General features: G+C 43.2%; 1 protein-coding gene across 5 annotated transcripts in view; it reads right to left on the reverse strand.

Moving 5' to 3' along the window:
• Positions 1–18527, reverse strand: part of CNTNAP5 (contactin associated protein family member 5) — an 805732-nt gene that overhangs the window by 362683 nt on the left and 424522 nt on the right. For all 5 annotated transcript variants that reach the window (XM_011285200.4, XM_011285199.4, XM_045033599.1 and 2 more), the window contains one exon: positions 8140–8404. In XM_011285200.4, coding sequence (XP_011283502.3) covers positions 8140–8404 — 265 coding nt within the window. The remainder of the gene's footprint in view (positions 1–8139; positions 8405–18527) is intronic.

The raw sequence follows: 18527 nt of genomic DNA on the forward strand, positions 1-18527 counted from the left end.
TGGTGGCTAGATATAAACAGCTTATATGAAAAAGGGTGATATTTGGGGAGCAGCTCCGATAATTGCAGGGTCGTAGCCTAAAACCATCTGGCCACAAGTAGTAATCAGGGTGAGCACTTCTATCCTGCATGATGCAGCTCTCCCAGCCATCTCTTCACCTCTGGTAGCTCTACTGGCCTTTGTCTAATTAGCACTTCCCCTGAGGGTAGCTCATTCCCAGGTTTGACACAGTAGGCAGCATATAACTGTGGTAATATGAACATTTGTTAAAAAAAAAAAATACGATTACCTCTCCTTTCACTGTTAAAATGATATCCCTCCAAATTGTTTTGGAGGTCAACCTTACTGGTTTATTCATTTAGACAGTTGCTTATATACTGGGCAAATAGTTATTGAAAACCTGTGATAAGCAAGGTGCTATACTACGCCTTGGGCAAATAGTGATGGGCGTGGCAGTATTCTGGTTCCCATGGAGCTTTATGTTCTAGTGGACAGAGAAGCAACCAATAACCAATTAATAGACACATGATTGATATACCTTGTTATGCGCTGAATGGTGTTTTTCCCAAATTCACAGGCTGAGGTCCTTACTTCCAGTACCTGAGAATGTGTCTGTATTTGGAGATGAGAACCTTTAATGAGGTAACTGAGGAAAAATGAGGTTATACGACCAGGCCCATATCCAATATGATAGATGTCCTTATAAGAAAAAAGATATAAGGTCTTATGAACTGTGCAAAAATAAGTTCCTAAGTCACCTAGTCTATGGTGTTTTGTGATAGTAGTCATAATGCACACACATACACACACACACACACACACACACACACACACACACACGGGTAAATACTACATCAGAGAGAGCTAGAAGACTATGTGATGGGGCATCTGGCCAGCTTTGGCAAGGTTTCTTGAGAAACCATTTGAAATATATTCTAAAAGTTAAGTGGGGTGGTGTTGACCATAATTGTAGGACTTATTTAATTTAAACACAGTCAATGTTAAATAACGATCAAAGAAATGCCCATCTAGCTGTTGACCTAGGTTATGCCGCTAGAATTTCACCTTATCTTCAGTCCCAAAAGTCTACTAAGTATGGAAAATGGATAGCTGATTAAAATGGATTGCTTAATTGGTATTTTTGGAATGCTCTTTCTAGAAATCTTCCTATTCAAAGCCATTATATGGAAATATGAAAGTTACAAAATGGTTGAAAACTATTGCTTTTACCTAGGGATTAAATGGGGTGAGGTGAGAGGGCCTCTTCAAAATATGCTCTTTGCCTCAACTGAAAAATTCCCCTTGATATCTGGTTGATTTGTGGATCTTTGATGGTTGTATCTCCTCTTGTGCAAGAATTCTGTTCTGTGCCTGGGTACTCGTTTTTACTTTCCATCTTCCCAGGCTATAATCATTCCATGATGCCCAGCTGTTAGGTTGAGTCTGGAGACTTCCACTTCCATTTCCCAGGTTCCATTCAGTATGGCCAAGACTCATTGTGTAATCCCAAAAACTCTGCCGAGAGCTCAATACCTCTAGTGACACCAAGGAAAGCTCTGGATAGTTTATTCTTCTAATGGAAAAGCAAAAGTGCTCTTCACACAGTTTGGCCTTACTGGTCCCTGTTGTACTTTCTCAGTGACATAACCATAAAAACCCTCAACTATAGGGCACCTGGGTGGCTCAGGCAGTTAAGTGCACGACTCTTGATTTCGGCTCGGGTCATGACCTCACAGTTTGTGAGTTTGAGCCCCATGTCAGGCTGCACATTGACAGTGCAGAGCCTACTTGGGATTCTTTCTTTCCTTCTCTCTCTGCTCCTCCTCAGAATAAATAAATACATTTTTAAAAATTCAACTATGAGAAAGCCTTATTCAGAGACCCTTGCCATGTCTCTGTCTTGTTTTCTCTCCACATGTGATAGCTTTAGAACCTACAAGTGTTCCTCTGTTAACACAGTTTGAAGAGCCTGTACATTCTTATTGCCCCTTAACCAACACACACACACACACACACACACACACACACACACACACACAATTATAGTTATATTTAAGGTAGTTTCCAAAAAAAACAACTTCTCATATTGGGATCTTTGGCTCCTAACTCTATACACATCACTGAGGGTCACACGCATGAACTTTCTGGGAAACCCAAGCATCTAATTCACAAAAATCACTGTATGACAAAGGTCAAGTTCACCTTTCCTACCTCACAAAATGTATCACAATTTTGGGAGTTGAGAATCATCACCTCTGACTGGGGACTTGGCCTTTCATATCCCCAATCAAGGCCATTTACCCTATTTTCAAAAGAAGACTCTCGGGTTGATGATTTCATAAGGAAAAGGGTTGACATCTGTTGTTCTTCAGAAATTCATATAAAGGATTAGAAAAGGCTTTACAAATTCTAGACCAAGTCTCTCCTTTAACAAAACAGAACAATGAGGTCTAACAGAATAAGAGTTACTCATATTCTGCATCACTGTAGAGCCCAGGTAAGATAGAGCCCTGAATTCTAAAGCCTGTGTTCAAGCTCTTTGCCCAGACTCACTTTTCAGAGAGCAGTTGACATTTTGAGAAGCACCACAGTGGAAAAAAAAAAAACAGATTTCAAACTTTAATGACTAAAGCCCCCAGGCCTCTTTCTTCCTCTTCTCATTCCCCAACATTCTCCCATCCAAAAAATACAAATAACATTGAAATTTCAGATCACATTAAAATAATTACAGTGGTACCAGCTTTTTCTTTAGATTATTTAATGTTTCATGTGAAAATCAAAATCCTCCTTCCTAATTCTCCAAAGAAACAGACCAGGTGGCATTCTTTACCTTTATATAACTCCCTGTTTTCTTAGTAATTCAGACGAGTTTGGACAATACCAATCTCGATTCTTAGCATCTGTTTAAGAGTCTTTAAAACAGCATCTATTTCCTACATTAAAAAATAGAACATAGGGGCGCGTGGGTGGCTCAGATGGTTAAGCGAACAACTCTTGATTTAGACTCAGGTCATGATCTCATGATTATGAGATCAAGTCTTACACCGGGTTCCATGCTGAGCATGGAGCCTGCTTGTGATTCATTCTCTCTCTCCCTCTCTCTCTCTCTCTCTCTCTCTCTCTCTCTCTCTCTCTCCCCTTGTTCTCTCTCTTTCTTTTTCTCAAAGAAGAAAAAAATAGAACATAGTATCTACTGCTCAATGAACAGGTGGTCACTGTGACACATGGTAAAGAACTAGGAGTTTGAAATGAACAAAGTAGAAACTCCAGGTGTTTGTTCATTTATTTAATATTTGCCTGTATATCTCTTGTGATTCCTGAAAGGAGAAATGGCAAGTCTCACTGTGCAGCAGGTCCCCTTGAAGGTAGGGATCAATGCAGCCCCAAGACTTCCATGTGGGGTTTGGAGCACAGAGGTGACCAGAATGGGAAAAGCTATACAATAGAGGGTAAAGCCTTGGGGACAAGACAGACTCTAATTAGTACCTCTTGCTGCTTACTACCCTTAGTCCTTAGATAATCTTACTAAGGAATCGGCACTAAGCATTTATGCCATGTATACATAATGAATACTGGGAAGTATGTGTGTGTTGATATGTAGATGTGGGTTATTTGTTTTACACTATTACAATATTATATAGGCAAACATAGCTAAAATACAAGTCGTCTTTTTTTAATGTTTATTTTTGAGAGAGAGAGAGAGACATAGAGTGCAAGTGGGGGAGGGCAGAGAGAGAGGGAGACACAGAATCCAAAGCAGGCTCCAGGCTCTGAGCTGCCAGCACAGACTCCAATGTGGGGCTTGAACCCATGAACTGTGAGATCATGACCTGAGCCGAAGTCATCCACTTAACCAACTGAGCCACCCAGGTGCCCCATAAAACGTAAGAAGTCTTAAAGAGGATGCACTCATTATCTTGTGTCAATCTCATCTAAACCAGGAATCTGCCAATAATAGGGCGACCAAATAAAATGCTTAACTTTAAATACTAAATAGCTATTTACCATAACAGCCTATTGAACATTTGTCTATAGATCTTTCATCTAAAGTAGAGCTTTACATTTGAATTACTTAAACATTTGATAATATAAAATGAATATGGATGGCAGCAAGTTCCCGTAAAAAGACCATGAACTTGGGAATCCTAAGGAAAGACCTGATGTTAAACACCATCTTCGTCACTTGCACTTATTTTTTTTTGGTTCCCAGTTTCTTCCTACCCATTTTGGTAAAATAATAACCACTTCATAAGTTTTCAGGGGTGTGTTTTGTCCTGCGGCATATGACAAGGCCCAGGAGCGACGCCTGACTTGTAAGGCATCTACAATGATTGTTGATTCTACAACCACATCACTCACAATGAAAGGATGTCCTCGACAAAAGGCCACACACATCCTGTACGAAGCTCTGGAAACAAGTGAATGTTCCAGACATCTCTGCATGTCCGTTTCCACGGGGATTACCTTCTCTTTCAGATGGTAGAAACACCTGACCTAGTCTCAAATTAATTGTTAAGTATCTGGATTCCCTGTCCCACTAACCAAAAGTGGCTTTGCTTCTGTTTCCCAGGAGGTACCATGTGTCAAGGTGGCCCCAGAGAGCCTCCAACCTTACTGGGACAATGATCATCACTTTCTGATTTCTCATTTGGGGCTGTCATCCCTTGGAAAGCCACTATGATCTCAAGGACTTTGAAAATAAGTTTCCTGAGAAATGGAAGGAACAGGAAAACTAGCTTTGTTGGACTTTTTGTTTGTTGGTTGTTTTTGTTTTGCCTGACGCCCCCCGCCCCCGATGAGGTAGAAAAAGTCCAGCAGACACCAAGCCTAACTCCATTTCAAATTCAAAATGAAAGAAGTTCCAGTTTTCCAAAATTCAGAAACTCTTTGTGGGGAAAGAATAAAGCAAGAGTTTTCCGAGCCAGACTTCAGGAACCCAGTCAGCACATTTTTCAAACTTCCTTTTACTCGTTTCATTTTTTTAAAATTATTTTTTAACGTTTATTTATTTTTGAGACAGAGAGAGACAGAGCATGAATGGGGGAGGGGCAGAGAGAGAGGGGACACAGAATCGGAAGCAGGCTCCAGGCTCTGAGCCATCAGCCCAGAGCCCAACGCGGGGCTCGAACTCACGGACCGTGAGATCGTGACCTGAGCTGAAGTCGGACGCTTAACCGACTGAGCCACCCAGGCGCCCCTCATTTCATTTTTTGAGAGACAGGTCTGAAATAATGGATGATTTTCCCCCCCTTTCTGCAGCTGGGTAATGTGACAGCTTTCAACAGCCTCTCTTGGTCATAAACGTGTTTTAATGGACTGACATGTGCTTAATAATACAGGCAGCACCTGGCTGCTGTAGAGCACAGTGCCACCAGGGCCTAAACTATATTAAAACTGCGTTATTGACCTCAGGCCTACAAGTCTCTGTACTCGAACATCTCACTGATTAGAGAGAGAAACAGCCTAGCACCAGCTCACATTTTTCTTCTTCAAATAAGGAGGGTTGCAGTTGAACTTCTGTAACTCTGAACATGAAAAATACTATGTTTCTAAGTGATTAACTCACCTCCATTACTGGAAATTTTATAAATTTTATGAAAGTATTTCCTGTGATTGCACAAATTGGCTCCGCTTTTACGACTATGCGGTAAGGTCCCTTCTAGCGATAGGTCTTGAGTCAGTAGGGAAGGGAGAGAAATTTGCTAAAGAGCTTCTCAACACTGGGCTTAGGATTTCAGATGCATTATCTCTGTTAATCACCATCACACCAGTCTCCTGACATAAGAATTTATTTTTCCCATCTCACGTAATACGCAAGCCTTGACATGGTCCCCAGTGATTCCCAACTCCTAATATCCACAGCTTTGTATAATCCCCTTGGCTCGGGCAAGGCCCAGACTTATTTACTTGTTTCTACTGAACAGAGCATGTAACAGTGAAGGAACACCACTCCCAGGGTTAGGTTATAAAAAGACAATAGCTTTTGTCTCGCGAGTTCTTTCTTTTTCTTGAATCACTCATTTGGGATCAGAGTGTTATCATTTCATGAGGCAGTCTTCTGGAGAGGCCAGGGGATAAGCTAGGAAATGGATCTTCTGAGGCCTGCCAACAGCTGTATGCGTTAGCTTGGAAGCAGACTTACTCAGAGTTGAAGTTGAAGATGAAGGTAGCCCCTGCCAACAACTTGGCTGCAGCCAGAATTGTCCAGCCAAGGTGCCCCTGGATTCCCAACTCTTATAAATTAGCACACAATTAACATTTTCAATCACTACCTTTGGGTCCAGTTTGTTACACAACCATAGATAACTAATACACTCTCACTGACAAGTGAGACAAAGCCAAGTGTATTCAGGGACATAGAACAGTAATGAAAGGAAGTACCTTTTGAATCTAAGTTCCAGACACAGGCTCTCCCATTGTTCCAGGGGTTCAATGGATTTTTTTGTTCACTTATTGGCATATGAGGTTCTCCCGCAGTCTGACCTGATCTTAGGTATTAAGGCATGTCCTTTACTATTTAAGTCAATTTTTTCTGATTTATTTGGAGAACAAAACTCACAGTCCAGTGGGAAAAGAAAGACATTTAAAGAAAAATGTAATAGAGTATAATCCAGGATGGATATTGGCTCAGAATGCACAGAGGAGGGGTGTTTGATGCAGACTGTAAAGCAGGGAGGCTTTTCAAATGATGTGTTGACCTAAGAACTGGCCTTGGTCCCTAATGTGTGGCATGTGGTCTAACCGTAGTAAGCTATAAGTACTGCTTCTGGAAAGACAGGAGACAGTAAGATGACAAACAGAGAAACATGGAGAAAGTTCTACCATTCCATGTTGCAGAAACAGCAAATGAAAGAGTCAGAGTTTGGAAAAACATGACTTATCCATAAATCTATTCCATACTGCTACATATTAGAATCTATATTATATTACCAAATATGTACTTTCCAAACTTCAGCAATTCGAGGACCATTTAAAACAATATGGCCATACCTATGGGGCTCCTGTGTGGCTCAGTCAGTTAAATGTCTGACTTTTGGTATTGGCTCAGGTCATGATCTTATAGTTCATGATCTTATAGTTCAAAAAATCAAGCCCCACATAGGGCTCTGCACTGACAGCATAGAGCCTGCTTGGAATTCTCTCTCTCTCTCTCTCTCTCTCTCTCTCTGCACCTCCCCCTAAATAAATAAATAAATAAAATAAACTTAATTTTTTTTGCTGTACCTAGATGATGTATGTATCAGTATTCATATAACATCTTAAAAATATTATGTTAAAAACTTTTTTCTTAAAACTCGCTAATTTTTACTTGAAATAAAATTTGGTGGCTGTAAAAGGTCCGTGGTCATGTGTGTGGTATACAATGAAACTGCAGCCGTCGAAGTCAGACAGATTCAGGATGAAATTGTAACTCCGTCATTTATTAACATGTGATTTTGAAAGTTCCTTAGCTTCTGTGACTTTTCGTTTCCTCCTCTACAAAGTACCTATAAGATACCTTCCTTGAACAGGCATGATGAAGATTCTATATAATAGATGCCAGGTCTGTCCAGACCCAGCAAAGTGCTCCGTAAATGGTCTATATTATGTCATATTTAGATAGAAATTCTTATTCCCACGACTGGAACCAGTCTGACAAGGAACAAGGGAATTAAGAGACTTTTCAAAGGTTCAATAGATACATCTGAATTCAGTGGTGTTTTGTTTTGTTTTGTTTAGGAAAAAAAAAAAGTTAAAAATGTTGCCTCTTCAGGGCACCTGGGTGGCTCAGTCTGTTAAGCATCAAACTTCAGCTCAGGTCTTGATCTCACAGTTCATGAGTTTGAGCTTAGCATCAGACTCTGTGCTGACAGCTCAGAGCCTGGAGCCTGCTTCGGATCCTGTGACTCCCTCTCTCTCTGCCTTTGTCTGCCTCTCTGTCTCTCTGTCTCTCTATCTCTCTCTCTCAAAGATAAATAAACCTTCAAAAACTTAAAAATATTTTTTTTAAATGTTGCCTCTTCATACTTAGAGTAAATCTGTGAATACTGGGTCATCCCACATCCCCGAGCTGGATTCTATATGTTTTAGTCAGAATCTCAAACATCTGTCAACTTGGCCAAACCAGAAACCGAGCTAGTGGCTGTCAGCACACCGTACCTGTGAGGATCTCAGCTGTGCGTTCTGTCATTTTCTGAATCACGAGTCTCACGGTTCCACCCTCCAGGCTCAGCAGCAGGGTCCCCGAGCCCTCAGACAGCTCTGTGGACAGAAGCAGACCATCCTTGTTCCATGTTCGAAACTGGAAACTCACTGAGAGCCCATCAATTTGGGGGGTGCCGGGCAGCAGCAAATAACTGCTGCTGGAGTTGACAAATGTGATGGGAACAATTTGTGGTTCGGAGCAGGAAAAAGTGACATTGCCCTGGAAAACAATAAAAATCAAACATATAAAAGCCATTTTTTATTCTGCAATCTGACAGCTGATATAAACAACCACCTGATGCTGACCTTAATTTCAGGATCATTCCACATTCAGCTGCAAGATCTTAAAGGGAAAGAAATACGTCGCCTTTGTTCAGATGTACCTGCAAGACTATTCCCACTCCTGTTTTCTGGAGTGTTATCTTCAAGTGATGGCTTCAAGAAGGCCATCAAAGACCCCAGTTGGGGTAGGGGGTAAAGGGGTAAGCATCAACATTTTCTAAGGCATCGGACAAGAAAGCAATTACACTCATCCACTGAATAAATATGTACCGCAAGTCAACCATGGGCCAAGCAGGGGACAAAGTTTAGAGAGATACACATGAAACAAGTTTGTTACAATGTGGATGTGCTAAAAGAAGGACACGAAAGGTCCCGGGGGGCCTGGTAGAAGAAATAACTATACAAGCAAAGGTTTCACAAGGGAGGTGATGCTTTCCTGGAAGGAAGCAGGGGAAGGAGAGAAGTGAGTGTGTCCCGCCAGGCTTTTCAGCAAATAAATGGCACATTGTGTGGGAAGGTTTGAATATAATAGCAAAATGGCATACCTGGGGATTACAGGGAACTTGTCATTTCTGAACATTATATGGGGCAGGGAGGGCCAGGGGCCATGGAAGAGGTCAGACCACACTTGATCTTAGCCAAAAGGCCGAGAAGCGATGGAAGAGGTCAGACCAGAAAGATAAACAGGTAGAGTTTATGTTTGCTAAGTTATCAATCAAGTTTAGAAAAAATAAAGTGACAGCCACCTGATTTCAAGCTATGAAGATTTTCAGCAGCATGGGTTGCGGGGCGGGGGGAAGACTAGAGGTGGGGAATATTAAGTGTGCATAGACTAGAACCAGGAAGATGCAGAAGAAGATTACCCTTTGCCTAAGTGAGGGAAAACTGGTCCATGTTTATTGGAGGATGATTAGAGGATGCGTTTACATCAGGCAGTTACAGGAAAATAAAAAAAATGTTCCAGAGTCACTTCTGCTAGGTCAATAAAGAGAGAACCTGGGATACCTTATAAATTGTGAATAGGTGTTATGTTATGAAAGACATTTGGAATTTGTATTGAAAACCCAGCAGCCAACCACATCTTAGTTTCTATCCATACCATTTGTCTCTTTTAAACTCCAAACTAATCTCCACAACAAAGCAGCAGGCTTATTCAGGTAGCATAACATAATATTCTCATCTAAATAGTCATGGACACATCATGTTTCCTGCAAATCTTTCCTTTCAAGGCCGTGAATGGTCTCTCTTTGCATGATGCTAGGTTCAGCCTTCTAAAGACACTCTTACAGGCACTTACACACAAAAAAAGACAGTGATTTCCAAAAGTGAGGGGAATGCCCTGCCTTAATTGGCCGCCTGAGTTCACCTTTCCACTAAGGTGGCCAGATAGGGAGGTTAGATACCTGGGGCAGCCCCCAGTACCAGAGCAGGTGAATCATTCAACTCCCAAATCCCCATAGTCCAGGAAGACATCCCTAGATCCTAGCCAGGCCTCCTAATGATAGTCTTGCATTTCTGAAGGCAAGCAGCAGTCTCTAAACACTGCTACCAATAGCACGTTTCTGAGGGTCCGCTCATCAACCATGCCGCTATGAGCATATTCTTGCACTAATCATTTGTTGTCGTTGTTTAGATGTTTCCTCCTCTTTGAGCTAGATCTCCAGAAGTTAGTTAATGGGTCAAAGGGTAAGGCCTTGATATCCATCAAGAAATTGCCTATGGCTCACACTGCCCACCACACCTGGCAATAGACTAAGCACTCAACCATGTTATCTCATGTGTTCTGCACGGTAACACTGCCTCCATTTAAAGAATTCACAAACCGGGGCACCTGGGTGGCTCAGTCGGTTAAGCATCCGACTTCGGCTCAGGTCATGATCTCGCGGTCTGTGAGTTCGAGCCCCGCGTCGGGCTCTGTGCTGACAGCTCAGAGCCTGGAGCCTGCTTCTGATTCTGTGTCTCCCTCTCTCTGACCCTCCCCCGTTCATGCTCTGTCTCTCTCTGTCTCAAAACTAAATAAACGTTAAAAAAAAAAGAATTCACAAACCAGCTTCATGAAGGAAGGTAAGAAGTTTAACAAAAGCCACCTGCCTCCTTAGCAGGGACAACGGGACTCTGTTTGTCTGCTTGTCTGACATGGAAGGATCTCCTTTCAGCCACCATCTTTGATATGTTCTTTCTCTGTACCAGGTACAACCGTTCTAAAACTTCTACCCATTTGCTCATGATATCCATTGTTTGAATTTGCACATTTTAAAAATTTCTCGTGGCCTTCTTTTCAAGAATGAAAACATCCCCACTGATGGCCGACTGACCGAGGCAAAGATGTCATTTTGGAAGGAGCAAAATCACAAACACTCCTCTAGCAAAGTTCAGAGATAGCAGTCCTTTTCCTCCTCTTTTTCTCTTCCTGAAGTCAGTATCCCTCCTCTGGTAACAAATTTGCCAGAGCAAGGCTGTACCTAAAGTTGGAGGCTATGCAGAAAGGGAAACAGGTGGGGGGCAGTGATGGGGTGGAAGGTAGAAGAGTAGGAGGTCATACCAATGTCCCTGTTCCTCCACTGGTTTACAATCCGATGTTGAGCTCAACCCAAGCCATCCTCTGAGTGTTCTATGGATCCACAGGCATGGGGATGGGGGCCAAATCCTCTGATCTGATCAGTTCATTCATATCTGACAGGTCTCCCTCAGACTCGCTTCATCTACTCAGTGTCCAATGGACCTCAGCTCAGATGCTTCTGAAATAGGCAAGGGGACTCAGCAAGCCTTGAAGGACACTCAAGTGTCCCGGCTAGTCTCTGGTAGCAAGAAATTCAGATAAATGCCTCAGGGATTCTCCCCAGTTAAGGTAAGGCCACGTGCAGTGATCAACACTGTTGACATGCTCGGGGAGCGGGATAACGTTGAAATGCTTTGAGGTGTCCCTGGTTCACTACAGGCCACACTCCTCCACAATCCTTCACACTGTCCTCGGTTGCCCTTGCCCTGGGGCAGCTGCGTGAGCTGTCCAAAGGCTCCCTGCTCTTAGAGCACAGCCCTGCTCAGTTCTCTGACGGCAAGTCCAAAAACAAATAGGAAAGAGATGGGAGTAGACTGGAAATGCCTGCAAGTGAGTGTTTCCAGCTCAGCTCCCCATGCCACAGCTGCCATGTGCCATTTCTGCATATAATCCTGTCTCAGTCATGCTTGCTGTTGGCAGAAATGCCACAGTGTTGAGAAACATCTATACCAAACCCCACCCCCATCTCCCCAGTAGGGAGAAAGAAGAAAAAATCAGCTAAATGCACAAGTGCTACTTTTGAAGTCAGCATGGATTATTTCATCTTTCTCAATAATGCCATTTGTGACTTTGGAATCCTTCTCAAGGCAGCATTTGAGGGAGTCCCCGCCATGATTTAGAAACAGCATGAAGGAAGGCAATTCACTTTAGAACAGTGTCAAAACAGAAAGTGGCTAAAAGTCTACAGATTGTATTCTACCCCTTCGATCTATCAATTCAACTTTCATTCCATCTCCCTCCCCACCGCCCTGCCAAGAAAGAAACTCCACTTCTCAGACTCTCTACTCCACTGCACACTGAATTCATTGGAGAATTCAAGAACCCTTCATGATTTCTCAAGCACTGTAAACCAATGTGCTTACACATAAGTTATAAATGTGATCTTAATCCTTTGCATTAGTCCTTAAATGTACATTTTGACTGATAAGTATGGAGCATGCCATGACACAGGAGTGCACTGTGGCCAAATCTTCACGATAAATCGGCCAACCCTGGCTCTGTAGATGAGATTAAAAGGAAGTCAGTAACACTGCCACGGGTCCCTCTGCCCCCTCCCTAAGTTACAAAACCTGCAGTGTCCTTTATTGTTCAAAAAAGAAGTCACTCTATGTTGAAGAGGCTAAATCCTTGGTACCTGATGTATTTCTCCTGGCAACTCCACCATGTCCTGATTGGATGGTGACCCTCCAGAGGCTGCCAGTCAAGACTGTGGTAAGGCCTCCCCAAGGCAACAACTGCAACAGGGAGCTGGAGCCCCTGAGTGAGGACCTCACTTTGTCCCCAGGATGGCGGTTCTTAGTGCCCTGTGCTTTCACGTTCATATAAGCCCATCCTCCAAAAGGTGAGATACCCAAAAATGCTGGAACCAAGATACAACAGGTAGCTGTCCATTAGAGACCCCCCAACAATACCTATGTTTCTTCTCAAGGATACACCACGGCCTTTTCTTTAAAATCCTTAAAACACAGACATTCCCACCCCACCTTTCTTACACAAGAGTGATCTCTGCAGATGGAACACTGAACATTGAAACCCTAAAGATCTGTTCATAGGCCATACTAGAGAGACAGACTTCCCATATCTGTGTAAAAACAGTGTTTCGTACCATAAACAACAAGAGCTGGCACTGAGCTGTCATGAGCAGCTTTACGGCCTCCTACAGATGGTCATGACTTGAAACCCAAGAACCAAGTTTGTATCGGTGAAGAAAGCAAACTCTTTTCATTGATTCATCCTCCCCAAGGAGGCCCTCCATCCAGAGGGCAGAGAAGAATCTCCACATCACTAATTGCTACAAAGAAGCAGTACATGATCTCACACAAAGGAAGCCCATCCTAATCTGGAAGGTTACAACAGGCTTCCTCAGGGAGGAGACATTGGAATTGAGATTTTACGGAAGCAGAGGAGAAGCAAAGTGGAGAGTAAGGAAAGTGTTGTTATCTGAGTACAGCGGGAAAGCATTTGCTAAGGCCGGAGGCAGGAAGGTGTGTGGCATAGTCAGGGACCTAGAAGAAGGTCAGCTGACTGCAGTTCAACAGCCAGCATGTCAGCAGGCAAGATAAAGTGTAAAGGACACAAAGAGACACAATCGTGTAAGCCTTTAGACCATGTTGAGCTACTAGAACTTGATCCTATGGAAACAAGACAATGGGAAGGGGGTGAAGGGGAAACAGCTGTAGAGTCTAGGATAGATGCATAGTCATATTGTGCCTCAGATGCATCCCTCAGGGGGCTGTCCTTAGTGAGTGGAGTGTATTGTGTGCAAAGATGAGAGGTCAAGAGCCATATTTCAGGAAGCTCTCAATCACAGTTAGTTGACTACAGCAGTGAAGTGCTTGTGGAGAGCTCCATGGAGAATGGCAAAGGGGGAGAGGGAGAAAAGCAAACAGGTATTTTGTAGGTCAAATTGATAGGAGGTGCTGTGCCAGGTGAAGGGGCAGGGAGACCAAGCATAGCTCCTACTCTCCTCCGCTTGAACAACAGACTTCAAGTAAGTAAGACCAGAGATGGCCCTTAACTGCTGACTGACTGCCACCTGCCATGGCTGGCATCCACCCCCAGTAGAGTGTGAAGACACACTGACAGCAAACAGAAGTCCTCAAGTTGACCCATCCAATCAATTTGTATAGTTACTATGGCAACTGCCCCCTAAACACATTCCATGTCTTTCTCCCTCCACCAGGAATGGCTTCCTCAGGCATTGGCACCCAACTTCCCACTCCCTCCTTCTTGGGCCACATATCTGAGCCCCTTCCAGATCCCTCCATCCACAAGGTGGCTGCCATCTCCACAAGCTTTCACTGGTCTGTGTACCATACCATTTATCTACATATTTACACGTGTGTTACCATACATCTGTTACATCTCTTATACTGCCTTGTTGTAATTAGCTACTCTTGAATACCTGGCTAGGCTTGACACATTAATACATTTGTAATTGGGTACAGAACATCTTCCATTGAATTCTGAGAAGGAAGTAAAACTGTTCAATTTAGGGAGAAATGGCTTCTTGTCATAAGTATTTACTGGAAAAAACACATATTCTGTCTGATACTTATTTTTGGCTACTGTACCAGGATAATAGTAGAGGGTTGACTTAGGATCAAGTGAGGACATGAGCAAGGTGCCCAACATTGTTCCTAATGGTGCTTTTCTGCTTTCCCAGGTCTGCCACTTTCTTGAGTGATCTGAGGTAAGTCACTTATATAGTCTTAGTTTTCTGTTTTGTAACCTGAAGCCTTTGGCCTGGATGGTTCTAAGGGCCCCACTGCTTCCCATTCCTAGGATCTCTAAGATGGAGTGCACCCACATCCTTATCATTTGTCCTCTTTAGAGGGGGGAAAAGGAGTCATTTGGATGATTCCTATTGTTGGCATGAGAAGTGCAGCCAAGTGTTTACATTTTAAAATACCTTTCTTTAGAATGATTCAGGGCATAAGGAAGGACACCTCGTCCTTCTACTAATTCTTCTAACTGCAGGGAAGAAAGCACAAGCCTCCAGAGAGGATGATGTATATTACAAAAATAGTAAACAGAAAATGATTGTGTTTCATATTTTTAAAAAGAAGCCCAATATTTTGTTTTATTTATGTTTTTAAAAATGAGGCCCAATTTTGGGGCATCTGGGTGGCTCAGTCAGTTAAGTGTCCAATTTTGGCTTACGCCATGATCTCGCAGTTCATGAGTTCACACCCTTTGTCAGGCTCTGTGCTGACAACTCAGAGCCCGGAGGCTGCTTCGGGTTCTGTGTCTCCCTCTCTCTCTGCCTCTCCTCCACTCGTGTTCTGTCTCTCTCTCAGAAATAAATAAACATTTAAAAAATTTTAAAAAAATTAAAGAAGAGGTCCAATTTTTAAAACCATACTTCACATGATATAGCAACCAACTGACTGACTATTCCTCTCCTTAGTTCACACACTAAAATGCTCAACACAAAAAGCATCCATAAATACTTTACAAAGAAAATGCTGGGTTAACATTTCACTGCACCAGGATTTATGATGTTTAAAAATTTCTTGCAGATAATAAAATAGGTGAAATTATATGTAACCTGCTTAGCTTGGTGCTGATCCAAGGGATATACAGTGAAAATCAGGAGAAAACAATGAGCGAGAACACAGGTGCTGAACAGCTACCCCCTTTCCAAACGAATCCCCATCATTCTGCCACGAGATCAGAAGTTAGTGAAAAGCTGACTGAATTCCAAATAAAACCCATCCAACTAAAACCCTTCTTCCCTGGTGGAGGGGCCTGTCAAAAAGGAGATCTTACAGTAATCTCATAATTACTGTGGTCTCCTGATGACCTGTGAGTGAGGAGTGTCTGTACATTTAAGTCTTTGTCATGTGACCACGGAATGAATCCGATGAACTGTCACACACAACACTTCTTGTCCATACAGAGGGACAAACTTCAGAAGATGCTGTTCTGTCATGGACATGGTGGAGGAAACACCATCAAGGTCTCAATGTGAGTATATAATAGATGGAACAGACTGAAACGCACTGAATGATGAGCTAATGGTCTCTGATTTGCCACACATTGATGAATATGCAGTCATCAACTTTTTCCCATTGGCCACTGGGTATTTTAGCCAGGACTCAGACAGCACAAGGCGAAAATGCCATGGTTCACCAAGGTAGAATAAGGAGCTAACAAAACTGAGAAGAAAGACATGAACAAATGACTTAATCTGTGCCTATTTCACAGCTGTATTATTGAACATAATCCTATGCTTATTTTAGATGAGGTCATGGACGTACATGACATGGTTCAGATCTTAGTAGCCCAAGCTAACTGTGCCCGAGTTTCTACCTAGGTGTTGCCTTTACCTTATCTCTCTGCTAAGGGATCCACTTTGTTTCAAGATAGTTCCTTACTTACTTGTGTTGGCTGCACAGACCACAGGTTATGGCTAAAGGGGCCACCAGTGATGGAGTGAACATAGACATTTTTCAGTTGTGGGCATTTTCTTCCAGTCAAACTTTGGCCAGTGATGACTGGCGCCATCGTTTTCTAGTTGTCTTGATTTGGCAAGTGCCTTCTTTCCTGACACATTTCACTACCCAAAGACCTCTATTCCTGCCTATGATAGTGATTCAAGCCATTTGGCTATTTTGTGGAAGGCACCAGAAAGTTATCTCCTGCTGCTTTAAATTACAGTCTCAAAGAAGTCATAGATACAAGGCATGAGAGGAGCCTGCAAGGCCAATGGCCTCTAACTCATTCCCAATCAGGCTGTTTGCCACTACTCCCCGAGTCTTTTCTAGGACTTCATTCCACCCACTAAATGCTGCTCACTACCTGACAATAAGCCCCTCACCTGGCCTGGAGTCAATGAGGGAGAGGAGGACAGAGGAAAGACACTTGCCAGGCCCTAGTCTGGGATCTACTGGCCACCAGGATGTGCAATGGAACGGAGGCAGTTGGGATGCTGTGGTCTTGAACCTTGACAGATGATTGGAATGGTCCCCCATGGAGGTGGCAGGGAACTGCCCCAGGGCACACATAGTTCACTCACCCCCCTAGGGGCAAGCGCACACTTTCACCAAGCCTCTGAAGTGGGGGTGGGGTGGCGGTGGGGATTGGCTTTAGCTGGAAGGGTGGTGCGAACCAGAAAACCATCTACCAGATATGGGACCCAAGGCTTCTGGCCCTGGGGACACATAGCTGTCACTTATCTGAGAATATCTCTGTCCACCTCTGTCCACCCCTGCAGAAAAAGAGAGGGGAAAAGCAGAAAGCATTCAAAGAGTAGACCAGTCTTTATCTGTTGACAAGAAACCTGCAGTCATTGATGGAGGTAGAGTGGGAACAGAACTTGACCAAAGTTAGGATGAGTCTTCATCTAGTCTGGGGAACAAAGCAGCAGTTAGATAAAGGGACTTTGTGAGTAACTAGGGGAGATGGAGATTGGTGACCAGTCTACTCCCACTGGGACTCTTCAAATGTCACAGCCAAGTCCTGGTATGTCCCTTCCTTTGGTCCTGAGTAGAGATGATATGTCAGGAATGGCTGTCTTGCTGTACCAGAAAACCAATATTTTTAAAGTTTATTTATTTATTTTGAGAAAGAGAGAGAGAGAGAGAGAGAGAGGGAATGAGGGGGGAGGGGCGCAGAGAGAGAGAGAGAGGGAGGGAGGGAGAGAATCCCAAGCAGGGTCCGTGCTATCAGCACAGAGTTCAATGTGGGACTTGAACCCACACACTGGGAGATCATGACCTGAGCCGAAATCAAGACTCGGATGCTTCACCGACTGAGCCACCCAGGTGCCACCAGAAAACCCAAGTTCAGACCTCAAGGGAATAGAGCAAACCTATCCTGAGGTTCTGCTTACCTCAAATGGTTTTAGAGGATCCTAAATGTGCACTTCTAAGGGTTATACTACTGTGCTGAGCTGTTATTTACAAAGCATTTTCATTGTGGGTGTTTGTTTTGTTTTTAATCATCATCCAGACATCACAACACCCTGGTGAGCAAAAAAATACAGCTAGCAGTGCAAGGCTGAGTTTCAATCACGAGGCATCAAACAAAGCCAATCAAGCATTTATAAGCTGGGGGAAAATGATCTTGATTCAATCTAATTTGTGGGGAAAGATTTCAAAGCCAGTTCTTGATTTTCCAAATGAGTACAACCATTTCTAATTTGATTTGTCTGAGAACTCCCAGGACTGACTAGTGTGCTATCAGCAAATGTAGAGGAAAGAATGTTCTGTTAGCTAAAGCTATCTTTCTGATTCACAAACTTAGGAGGAGCAAGAGGCCAAATTTAGGGTTGTTTGTTTGTTCGTTTATATTTAGACAAAGATAAGCCCCTTTGTTTGTTTGTTTTTTTATGAGAGATGTATTAAATCATTTGCATGGGCCAGGCTCAGTCTTAGTAGCAAGGACACAGCCCAGGAGACAGGCAGGCTCAGAACTTGCTCACCTGGAGCTCACACTGCACCTGGTGGGGGACACCGAATGTGTCATCGCAACTACGATTAGGTGCCAGGAGAGAGAAGTTGAGGTTGCTGGGACAGCATGTGAAATGGATTCACAAAGTACCCTTTGAGTTGGATGACAGGTGGGAAGAAGTGGGAGTGGGAACAGGATTGGTGTGAATGGTGAGAAAGAAGAGGAAGACAATCCTTGGGAAGAAAGTCATGATGCATTCTTGGAATTTAAGGGAGAGGAGATGCTTGGCATTAGGCTATGCAGGCAACATTTTGTTTCTGCCAAAGAAGGCTTTCAAGGATGGAGATCATGTTCCTTGGGTTTCATCTGGGGGATACCCAGGGAG

The sequence above is a fragment of the Felis catus genome, chromosome C1, assembly GCF_018350175.1.
Source record: "Felis catus isolate Fca126 chromosome C1, F.catus_Fca126_mat1.0, whole genome shotgun sequence".
Classification (NCBI taxonomy): domain Eukaryota; kingdom Metazoa; phylum Chordata; class Mammalia; order Carnivora; family Felidae; genus Felis; species Felis catus.